At 35.1% G+C, this 12,399-nt stretch overlaps 3 protein-coding genes across 3 annotated transcripts in view; all 3 read right to left on the bottom strand.

Moving 5' to 3' along the window:
• Positions 1-2,266: 2,266 nt before the first annotated feature.
• LOAG_08543 (hypothetical protein) lies at positions 2,267-4,064 on the bottom strand. The gene is made up of 3 exons (XM_003144073.2): positions 3,777-4,064; positions 3,239-3,440; positions 2,267-2,875 (listed from the first exon to the last, which is right to left on the bottom strand). Exons 1-3 carry the CDS (start codon positions 3,861-3,863, stop codon positions 2,634-2,636), a joined length of 531 nt encoding a protein of 176 aa, XP_003144121.1. The 5' UTR covers positions 3,864-4,064; the 3' UTR covers positions 2,267-2,633.
• A 736-nt stretch (positions 4,065-4,800) lies between these two features.
• Positions 4,801-9,289, bottom strand: LOAG_08544 (Carm1-pending protein). Its single transcript, XM_003144074.2, has 12 exons — positions 9,121-9,289; positions 8,871-9,014; positions 8,463-8,610; positions 8,144-8,240; positions 7,943-8,053; positions 7,645-7,822; positions 6,961-7,133; positions 6,595-6,770; positions 6,230-6,367; positions 5,808-5,968; positions 5,204-5,395; positions 4,801-5,064 (listed from the first exon to the last, which is right to left on the bottom strand). The coding sequence occupies exons 1-12, from the start codon at positions 9,251-9,253 to the stop codon at positions 5,006-5,008; spliced, it is 1,710 nt and encodes a 569-aa protein (XP_003144122.1). The 5' UTR covers positions 9,254-9,289; the 3' UTR covers positions 4,801-5,005.
• Positions 9,290-11,917: 2,628 nt separating this feature from the next.
• LOAG_18441 (hypothetical protein) overlaps positions 11,918-12,399 on the bottom strand; it is a gene marked incomplete at both ends in the record, with an annotated part of 3,226 nt that continues 2,744 nt past the window's right edge. The window contains one exon of the mRNA XM_020451100.1: positions 11,918-12,357. Within this exon, the coding sequence (XP_020305144.1) occupies positions 11,918-12,357 (440 nt within the window). The remainder of the gene's footprint in view (positions 12,358-12,399) is intronic.

A 12,399-nucleotide genomic window follows, 5' to 3' on the forward strand; every position in this document is an offset into this window, starting at 1 on the left:
AGTCTCAAGACATTTTCTCTTTTGCTACTCTCACTTTCGTTGACCAAGCAACATACCGTCAGATCACATCATTCGAATTTCAATCGACATAGTGGATATTTGTTTCCTTAGGTGGTACTGTGGAAAAACTCCGAAAATCATAATGCAAATTTTCTGTCGGATTATCGAAATTAAAGTTACGTTCAATCAAAATTTCCACAATATCCAACAAACGGGATGGCAAATCTTATAAGTAAAATTAAAGCAATGAAGAGGATATATGCTAACAATGGACAGCGTAAAACAAAAACGTCTCAGTACCTACACAATGGACAGTCCCAAAGGGTAGCCAATACCTCCATGATAGCCCCGATGGAGCTTACAAAGCTCTTCCCTAATCCTTATATATATATATATATATGAAAAAATCTCGAGACATAGTTGAGTTCAGTTTTTACAATCGAGCATATGATACATCCTCTTCGCTTATCCTCCGTGGTTAACCACAACCAACGATATCTTCGCATATCCGCCACCATTGCACAACAAACTACGATATTCTTCTATTCACTAAATACATTTCCCGTAACGTATTCCTAACTCAACGACCTATCAACTAATCGACAGTCAAATTACTGTCCAAGGCAACGACAAGGAGTTTGTTAGTTGATCATATTATTTGCTTTTTGTATAACTCATTTATCATCGTTTACCAATTTATCGTGTTATATACATACATATTTTATACCCTTTTCTTGTTACTAACTAGTAATATTGTGTAAGAACAATATTACCTCCTGAATAAATCTGTATCGCCGAGAAACGAGTTCAACAGAAAAACAAATTTCCCAATAGATATTAGTCTGTAATACTGCAGTTTTTGTGCTATTTGCTTACCCTACTGTTCTGAATATACTTTTTTGCGACAGACAATAATAACGCATCTTAATTAATTTTTCAAGAACCGGACCCTGGCGTCTTTCTTCCTAGCATTAATCATTTTTTTTTATTGTATATGCATCTTAATCATATACATACTTTCTCTTCTATTTTTTCTCTTGTTTATTCCCTAAATCTTCCTTATAATTCAATTCCTAGTTCTTTAATGCCATTTAATAAAACTGACACGATCTGCATCACGACCACTGTTTGGACAATGATTTAACCATGATATTTTCATAGATCTCAGCCAACAGAAACGCACCTATTAGTTCACAATACTGAATTTCGTCATCTTGACCATATGCTAAATTAATTTACTTTTGCAAAGAAGAACTTCGAAATCATCAGTATTTCCCATAACAATCTAGCACTCCCTAAATAATTCTTATTTGATAATTTAAGCTATTACTTGGTAGAGTGGCGAGACTGCTTGAATAACGATGGACCAAGAATGAAACACCTATTCAATCAATGCAACATACCGTGCTTTCAGCTTATGAACACACGAACACACGTGTTCATAAACTGAAACGACTGGAACGGCGATATTTAAATGGTATAGAAAATATGAATGCATAATACATAATAATGCATAATAAAAACGTACCAATCGCAACGACGGAGCTAGTACAACTTACTTGGAAATTACGAAACTACAAGGGCTAAACCTTACAATAACAATAATGAATAACTACATTAAGGTTATAGAAAAGTGAAATCAAATATCACTGCCATCCCGAATGTGGCCAATGGCATTGATTTTTCAATGCCTTCAATGCTCTTTAAGTGTCTAAACTTAGATGTCTGAAGATTTTCTTCCAAATCTTATAAAAATTTACGCTATTTACAGATCCTAACTCGCTGTTCATGTAGAACTGCCTCAGGTGTGTTTCACATGCTTTGATGCAGCTAAGTCCTTTTTTTTGCGACGAACCACAATTACATGTAAATTATTGACTTAAAAAGGAAAACCGCACCAAATAGCCACAGCAATTAAATTGGTTCCATTCGCTGAAATATGGGACTACAGCATTCTGAGTTTGAAATACAGCGACTGGGAAATAAAGACACAACAAGAGAATTATACCAAGTTTTTGTTTCGAAAAATGAATTGTCGAAACTTACCATGTTGAATTGTAAAGCTCACTCAACTCCTGCATTCCCCATCCTTTTTCTAGTTGAGACATTTATTTACTGACAATTTTAGTTTAAAACATTTGTTAGACACGGTAGGAGCGTTTATCTAACACTAAAAAGCTCACCTATGAGAGAAGGAAAGTAGCAAAAGATATCACTCAACAGAGAACTTAAACAATGGAATAAAATGACTCACAGGTATTACGAGGACCAGATAGCAACCTTTCTTTATTCCAGCGTGGTAAGGATAAACAAACCACATGATATTCGATATTCGCATTCAATGACGAGTGAATCAAACAGTGACTGGGAGTGAATTAAACACAGTGCTTGACAGTTCATATCGTGCTTTCATGCGCGCCCAAGGTATAACAATTGCACTTGTTGCATTTTTTGAAACTAGCAACATACAAAACATTATCATTTGTATTTACAAAGCATCGATATCAAACAAACTTCCGAAGAGAAACAACTTCCTGGAGAAACAAACTTCCAGGAGAAACAAACTTCCAAAACACCTGGACAAACTTCTAAAACACCAGGAGAAACCCATCTAAGTCAAAGTAATACAACTTTTAATTATAAGTTTTGGAATTAAGATATTTCAGAACGATTAAATCAAATACTACTGGACCTTTGTAACCATTATCTTCAATTGCTTTCAACTTTTCGATATAGTCTAAAGGTAAAGAATGTTCGATTGCACCAGAAACGATAACCAATTTATAATGCGGTGATGGAAGTTTTCGTTGACGATTGGGATTAGAATACTGATAAGTACGACACATTGTTGTCGAATTTCCAAATTTAACGTACACTTAAAAAATTAATTTCATTAATCTTTGCAGTTCTCAGTTCTTGACTTGAAAAGTGTAAAATAAATGACGCATTTGCTGAATGCTTCCCAACAAAATCGAAAAACGACTGATGTAAGAGCACTACTGTACTTCAAAATGTGGAATTACACTACGGTTTAGGTACATTTGTAATCCAGTGAATATAGTACACTGGTTGGTTCACGCGTCAACATGGTAGGACTCACGAAAACAATGACTAGCAGTCAATCTCAAAAATGTAGAAAAAATTTGCATACTTTGACTTTGATTATTTTAAGCTTCTAATATACAATCATATCCGAAATTGGATATATTTAAATCCTAACACATGAGTATAGATATACCATCAAGTCGATGATAGCCGTTTTCTTGCATGTCTAACTCATCAGAAAACGACCAAGGTATATGCCACACGCATCCCCAAACTTCATCACCTTTTGATAGCTCCACTGATGCTATAGCTCCCATCCATTTCAGCCCATGATCGTAAAACTCCAACCGATAATTAGACAGTAAGCCTGTGCTAACATACTTGGCACATTTGATCTGTGTAATAAAATATTTAATAAAAAAATCTGTGACCTGTGTAATAAAAAAATGTGATCTGTGTAATAAAAAGGTAATAAATTCATTATATAAGCAGACACAAAGATCTAGAAAAGCGATGTGAAAGTCAGTCTAATGTAATACCATCTACAGACAAAGAAAATTATCTTTGATAGATAAATTAGCTTCATTCTCCCATCAAATTAGTCAGGAAAATAAAAATCACACGTCTTGCAAGGTGTATCATGAATTTCACGTATTATTTTTAAGAAAACTTATTGTTATCAAATTTAGAAAATAGTATGTAAAAGAGTTCACAAAAAAATTATGACCTACTTGTAAGTGTATCCGTTCATCCAGTAAGTTGCTACCGTACGCGAAATAATAAAAATTGTCGGTATCTTCAGCTTTCTGCGATGTCATCCAATGAAAACAAGGGCTAGCTCCGGACTGTTTCACAGCGCGAATCCCTTCGATCAGTGATCACTTATTATTCAAATTAAATTTTTGTTCCTTAACACTTCCACGGACTTTATTAAATAAGTTCCAAAGGTGTTTGGTTCTTAAATACCGCATTCAACAGATACTATATCCAAAGAAACATTCACAAATTCAAACATTCACTTCAATAAAGAAGGTATAAGCGAAAGCAAGCATTTTAGCTGTCAAACCGAAACCCCGTAAAAGTACGACCACTTGTTTCTTTATTACGATTGCATACGCATTATAAGAGAACAAACCAACTAGAAATTATCGAGATAACGGAGCGCTGCATGTAAAATTCATTGGAAAACAAAAAGCTGTTTCAGTCATGGTCCTTTGATCGCATTTGTATGTGATAATTAATATCACTCAGTAAGGCAGTTCTGCATATCATAAAAAACGCGCAAGAGATTATAAAAGTAATAGAATAACAAATATCATAAACAGAACTTCATAAGAAACAGTCACCGTTCCGGAACTGGCCACTTATTAAATTAGGTGGATAAAAATAAGGACAAAGACAAGGATTCAACAAATAGAACTTCGACATTAAATTCATTCTAAGAATATCTTTGCTAGTTATCCGCTGCACATATTAATTCTACTTAAGCTTATTATTAAACAATATTTAAATATGTGAAAATCTTGAAAAGCTAAACGATAGAATGCTTATAAAAGTTTTATACTAATTTAATGCACAATGACTACACAACGTATATATTTTCATCTTTGGTGCTATGACCACCCAATAAAAATTTATGCTTAACATTCATAGCAATCTACCTCTACTTTAAAACTGGACCAAACATAAAAAAGAACCTCTCACTGTTATCGTCTCAATTGAGTGCAACTTTAAGCATGCTTAAGAAAAAATTTATGGATATACGAGTAACAACTGCTAAAACTTTTCGAAATTCCAAACCTATTTTCTCAGCATGATCATATTCTCGAAAAATGTACAACTGTCCTAATTCAACGAACAAGCAATGGAGCGAAAATAAAGGAATAATCAAATAACCAGCGTAAAAATCGAAAAGTATCAATTGAAAGAAGGAAGAAACGCGCCAAAAATTGTTGACAAATTACTGCCCTGCTTGCATAACATTTTGACCTTGCATTATTTGAGAATGTGATTGAGTGACTGAAAAAAAGTATTGTTTTAAAAACTGTTTTGTATGCGAACTGTATCAGTAAAAGTAAATCCAATGGAATTGATCAGTGATTCATCTGTACCTTTGGTGAATCACAGACCACTTTCATGGCTATGTATTCAAACTTACGTATCCGAAAAATATCACGGTTGACATCTTGTGTATGAACCATCTGCGCAGCAATAGCTATAGGTGGTTCAGCAGCAGATGCTCCAGGATTGTTTGCATTTGTATGGGTGCTGCAGTAACCACCAGCAAAACCATTGATCATGTTGTGCACCGTATAATCCATCTGACCTGTCGTTAAATTCGAAAGCAACCCTAAACTGAACACATGATTGATTTCTTCACAGCAAAAAATTTTCAAGATACTATAATCTGCACAAATTCAGGGCGTGGCCTCAACATTTCCGATAATGAACTCAAAAATTTCCACCCAAAATATTCCTTCGAAGAAAATGACAAGTTTCAAGACGAATATTTTTAAAAATTAAAATTCCAGTGTCATCTATTTCTTAAGAGAAAGCATTACCTAAGCTCTTCACAATGCCTGAGTGCTACCTACTACGAAATATGCTTAAACATACGGAAGTACATTTTATGTATATAAAGAAAAACTTGAACTTTCCACAGGAACTACTGTAAACACTGCAAACAAACAAAAAAAAGAAAAGACTGGTTCCCAAGAAAGGAATGAAAAGTTGACATGCTCTAATGGTCTAGAATTTCTCACCAGCATTTTGCAACAGTGCGTCAGATGGAGATTCATTAGCGCAACCAGCAGGAGGAAGGACTGCTGTGCCCGTATATCGAAACAGTGGATTTTTCAAATCCAACGTGTTGCTAACTCGAATTTGTCCCAGTTCTGCCCATATTTCTACATCATAACTCTGCCTGGAAAATGTGCCACTGTCAGTTAAAATATCAGGAAATATACGGTTGAAGAGTACAATTTTCATAATATAAAAGCTTTAACCCAATTTTATTTTATATTTGATTTATTTCTTTGATCGTATTCAATTCATAATCTCATACTTCATCCAATTCCACTTTTTCATGAAATATTTCCTCTACTGTAAAAAAAAGTAAACTGACATTATAAATGAGTGGTTGCAGCAATAAATAGTTTACTACAAATTTTCAAAACACGATCACCTCTCGTTAGCAAGCATTCTGATAGCACCTCGAACAATCTGGCCACCATAAACCATCAAAGGTCTGTCAAAAAGACATCGAACCTGATACCAATGCGTTAATGGTTCTGTGGGTGCAGTAGACAACCATACTGTTTCCCTAAAAGCAGTGCTTTAAAATATGAATGGAAAATATTTATTTCTTTGCATGTGCTCATTTTTACTGAATTGAAACTTATAAAAACTAAGGCTTTAAAACCACACTGATTTGTTAGGTGGAATTTAGTGTACGACAGAACAACAGAAGACAAAGCGAGAAAATGTAGTGAAGTTCCGAATAACATTAAGTTTTGACTGTTGATTTAATCAATGACATGAAAAACTCACGTCGAACCAATAAAAGCGACATCAAACCAAGATGCAATCCCGTGAACATGCCCAGCTTTCGTGACTTGGAATTCAAACGGCACATGGATTTTATGAAGCCATGACTCGGGATCCTTTTCGAAATCTATGGTCCACTTCACACTTCCCGACATTAGACAGTTCACGTGCCACGTATCCTGAAAAGATCAATTCCAACAAAAAAGGAAATAACCAAGGAAGATAGAAAGTTAGAAAAGAAGCAAACAACCACCAGTTCGATATTCTTCTAGGAAGAAGAAACCTTCAGATAAAATATGCAGTATTTCCTTAGAAATGAAATATAGTGAACCATCCCACGACATTCAGACAAGAACTTTGGTCACCTACCACAATTGGTTGCTTAAATATTTCAGCAAGTGCCTGAGGTCGCAGACCGGATAAATTGACACCATGGAAACTTTCTTGACACCAAAAATTTGCTTTTGATGTTTGTTCGATGTAAAGGGCTTCGTCGTTGAATAAAGCAATGTGTAATTCTCCTCGGGACGGAAACATTCTGCCTATCAAATAAGCATAGTAAAGACAACCGGAAGGAAAAATGGGTGCACATTACGACTAATGCAAATAAAGTCTTTCTTGGGAAGTCACTTCAATGCTTACAACAAGAAGGAAAGGAACAAAGCACAGCTACGACAATTTCTTGCCATTAAAAAGTACATGAACCATAAACAAAAGAAAACACTGCGATATACTGATTATTGATCAGCTGATGTTAGATATCAAATTGAACTATTACATAACAAGTGGAATAAACAAAGTGGTTCGATAGCTTCCAATATGAGCTTCCTCCTGGGATTCATTCTTGATTACGTAGTATGAATCGACTGAGACTAAGATGGTAACAACTGCTTCAATAAAACTCTTTATGGTGAAAAAAAAGCAGCGTGGCTAAGGTTTGCAGTTTTGTGAACGGTACAATGTATTAAAGTACTTGAATGTTCTATGAGTAGTTATCATTCTGCACAGCACGTAAAAAAGAAAATGTACTGCATAGGAATATTTAAAATGCACCTCCTGGTTTAAGGAATTTTCTTGCATGTATATAACTTTCAAGCATTCGTTCGTTTACAAGCATGTATCCCATTGGTTCTGATATAATGATATCTACAGGTTCCGGTAACGTGATATCTTCTACTCGACCAGCAATGATTGTTATCTTGTCGAGTAAGTTATTACGTCGAACAAGTTCCTTAAAAATTTACAAGTTCTTTAGATCGAAGAAATACATCATTTCCTCGTTCCTAATACCTTAATTTACTTATTACTAATTATACACACATATGAAACATAAATGTACAGGGAAACTAACTTCACAATGTATTGCCATCGAACTTGCTTCCACAGCATAGACATGACGAGCTCCAGACTGTATTGCAAAAAATGAAAGAATGCCACTTCCTGCTCCAACATCTAATACGACCTTCAAAAAATTTGCTGTACAAAATGAAATCATAGACTAATCATTATCTATTTACGGATGATTAAAAAAATTTACGAAGTTTTCATTAACCTTATCAAGGAAATCTTTTGCATTTATATGAATAGCTCGTTGATATGTTGATGTCCGTACATAATCTTGCATCATATTCTGTTGCTGTGACAAATATCTGCAAAGTACGTGCTTTTTTTAATTCTACAAACCAAAAATCCACCTCTTAATAACTCCCTAACTTCTCTTATATTTTCATTGTCCTCAGCAGAAATTGAAATGTTGCAGTCTTACCATTATAATGATATTTCAAATCTTAAAGCGCACTAATGAAAAAAAGTAATTTCAACTTTTTGCAATTAAAAGTGAAATACATCGCTTTAAATTCAAAAAAAAGTACCCATAGAATTGGAAGTATTGCGTAGCCGATGCATGTTCCGTTCGGGCATCAAATACTGATACTTTTTCAGCATCGTTTATCGGTGATGATAATCGAGAAGGTTTCAGAGACTGGCACATTTTAAAAGCCGTCAAAAATTCGGATACTTCTGGAATTTTCTAATAGTAGTATTAGTGCGGAATCTCGCTTAAGACTAGTTTTCATGGTTGATTAATTTATAAATCTGCTTAAAAAAAAAAGGAAAAAAAGAACGCGAAATTATAGACCCCAGCACGGACGTGATCGTCAGCACAACTAGAACTGTAAATTAAGAACTAATATGAGATGGGCAGTAAGCTTATCTGCAAACTGTGCAACAAACGGTTTTCATTATAGCAGATGACTTAGCTGTAGTGAAGATAAACATACCTTTGGCATTTCTAAAATATAAAATCTTTGTACTTCCAATTTTCATATCATTTTCTCGGTCCAGGAAACCTAACATCATGGCGCCTAATCGAAAAACATTTAGCATCGGAATAGGCCACCTCCATAACTCAACCTCGTCCTCATCTGAAATCCAACTCACGCAAATTTCAAAATTTTGAACATTGCCAGCTATTTGCATCGTTCTGTTCTGCTCCTCTAAGTGAAAAAATTGATTAGTAAAAAAAATTACCAATAATACAAACAGAATAATTGTCAGCTGTGATGCCAACCGCAACAGAGGATGTATTTTGACGGCTTGTTACGGCAGTACCATCTTCTTCTAGGTCTACGAAACGAGCACGACCAAATAACCGTACAGCCATCACTTCTCTTGATTATAATCCTTAATCCACTAAAGCAGTTCTTAGGATTAAAATCTGAATGAAAGCAAAAGAGTACCACGTGAAAATGTGCTTGGCAATGTAAAACAATAATAATTAAAAGAAAAAAGCTCAAAGGGAAGGCCTAAATGATCACTGAACATTGGGCTAATGGATAATAAACATAAACTCGCATCCCTACAAATCTACAAATTAACTTACTCCACATTTAGCTGTCCTCTTTCTTTAATAGTATACAAATATCACCCATCAATTCCGACAGAACTTTAGAAGTGCCCCGCAAAACAAGTCCATCTATTCCTGTCCCTATGTTAATGTTTCCACACAGACTCTCTACTACAAACCATACAAACACCAAACACACCACGAAAAGCCGAGCCACGCTCTTTTTCACACGTCTCAAAAAACACGTCCCTGGTTAACGAGCGACGGCTGGAATGCAATGACACTGTACCAACCAAGTGTTTTGCTTCTATGCACGCTACCAACCAGCATTTCATCTGCACTTGTCCTTTGCTGCTTTCTAGAGGGTTCGTCAGTTTGTTTGAGAATTATCTAATTTTCTGTCCACAAAATCTGGACATTTGGAAACAGTAGAATAATAACTAAAAATGACGTTAATCCTATATGCGAGGTATTGAGTATTGAGTTGAGTAGCTATCGAAATTCTTGATGCGACCCCAGTTAAGACACGTTCTGAATATTCTCCATGTTATCAAGAATGAACACAATGACTACTTATTGAGATGGAAAGTGACAAGAATTAATAAATTATTTATTATTGCAAACAACCGCATACATCTATGAAGAGAAAACATGTTTGTTAATTTTATCATTACTGATTCACCACTCCAGTTTTCTCATTTGCAGATAAACTTGTTCCATCCTTATCACTGTCTTCATCGCTTGAGTCACTGTCACTGTCTTCTATTTCTGAGGTGCCTGTAATTTACACTGCCAGTGAAGTAAGAATCATCTTGAAGGGTTACCAACAAGCGAAGTTTTAATTGTGCCCTAAAACACGGTATATTATAGAAATAATAAGAAATTAGATATTTTGTTCCAAAAACTTCTTTGAAAGTAACATAACTATAAGATTTACTCTATTCAATAAGCTTCTTTTGACTTTTCATTGTGCTTCATTCGGTACCTCTTCCCTCAATAACCCTTGTTTCTTCCACTCAATTTTTCAACTTAATATAGTTTATGAGCAGAAAGATTAGGTAAGAAAGACCAATGCACCTTATAGTATACCGATGATTTCAGATAGTTTTGATAGCGAGGATGAGTTTGAATAATTACAGGAAAATATCAAATGAAACCTCTATGATGACAACCTGTCCGCTGAAACTTACCTAATGTTTCAGACGTTTTGGATGGTTGAAAAAATGACAAAAGCCATTCATTAGATTTGCGAATTTCTAAAATATGAAATTCTGTGTAGCTGTTTCATATTCATTAAGAGCTGATTTTGCATTTAATTTAGATTGATTATATGGTAGAAATTTCGAAAGAAATATACTAATTGGGGGGCGAACATTTCTGGTCATCTTTGATCAATTCGTGATGATAAGCAATAAGAAACTGTGAAAGTTTACCCGATCTAGCTTGATTCATCGCATTGGTAAAACTTTGTACTTTTCTGCCAATCTAAAAAGAGGTTTTCCAATTTTTCAATGAAGTTGAAAGACCTGAACAATATTATTCGTCCAGTTTTATACAGTGCAAACGATGACTTAGTTATATTCAAATCAGACGAATCAGGAATGTAACAAAATTATTTTTTTCTACCTTGCAGTTAACTTACCTGTCTATGTTTATTCGTGTATTGCGTGTGTGAAATCATTCATTGTTTATAGAGAAAGATAACCTAGGGAAGGATAACTACTTCCTTTAAAGTTTACAGAAAAGTTTGAAAGGACGCCCTCCATGAGAAAGCGAAAAGTGGTTGAACGAATCGAGCTTAGTTACGTTTTCTAGCAGCGTGTAATCAGATTAAATTAACGTGCTAACAAGCATGAACTTCTCTATCTTGCTCTTGCTCATTCGTTTCTGACATAATAGGTTTAGAAAAACTTTGGTGATCGTATTTTCATACTTTAGTGCTTTGACGGACGCAATTATGAGTCATTTTAGACTTTTTTTTTTAAAAAAAGAAAGAACTTATCGGAACTTACAATTGCATTAAACAAAGCATTAGTATAATATGGAAACATTCCTGATGCATTCATCTCACTATCACATAAATAAATGAATTGCATTACTTGCAGAAACTAACTCCCACGGATTTTCAGATGTTCTGAATCCAAAGTCGAGGGTATTGCGGATCCGAGAAATTTTTGTTTCTCATGGAAAGTTCAAGATATCGCGGAGATCAAAATTATAATAAGCTCAGAGTTATACTCTCAGCATGCCTTGTGCTAGTTTATCGAAATCAACCGTAGTTGATTGAACTGAAAACTCTACCAATGTCTGTGTCTGGTTATTTTTCTAGAGATGATGAAAGTGAGATGTGCGGAAGTGCTGTGCTAAAAAAGATTTTTCGTATGAATAGGACGAAGGAGCTCATAAAAAATAAACGCTTCCTATCATAAAACGATGTGGACATATGTTTTTTTTACCAATTCAGTCGTTTGAACTGCACTTTCAAGAGCGGCTTCCGAGAGGTCGAGAGTAGCAGTGCTCGCTGCTGTCAAACTGTCTTTCACCATTTCCGTTCCTTAATTTCACATCTGTGCGAGCCTTGTTAATATATTTACATGTCCAGAAGTTCTTGAAGGATACAGTAATTGAAGTTTGTATTTTGGATGTGAAGAAATGTAGTACGATACCTTTAGAAGCGGCTTGAATAGTTCCTTCTGCAATTTGTAATCCTTTGAAGGCAGCATCTTGCGTCACTTTTGCACCGATCTCTACACCAAGTTCCGCAATTTCCTTACCACGGTTAGTGACATCATATGTCATTTTTGTGCCGATAGCCGCACCTCGTTCCGCAAGCTCTTTCCCACGGACTGCAGCATCTAATGTTATTTTTGCCGCATCAGATGTCATTTTAGTCCCGATAGCCGCACCCCGTTCCGCAAGCTCTTTCCGCGGACTGCAGCATCTAATGTTATTTTGCCGTCATC

The sequence above is a fragment of the Loa loa genome, assembly GCF_000183805.2.
Source record: "Loa loa unplaced genomic scaffold supercont3.314, whole genome shotgun sequence".
In the NCBI taxonomy this organism is placed as follows: domain Eukaryota; kingdom Metazoa; phylum Nematoda; class Chromadorea; order Rhabditida; family Onchocercidae; genus Loa; species Loa loa.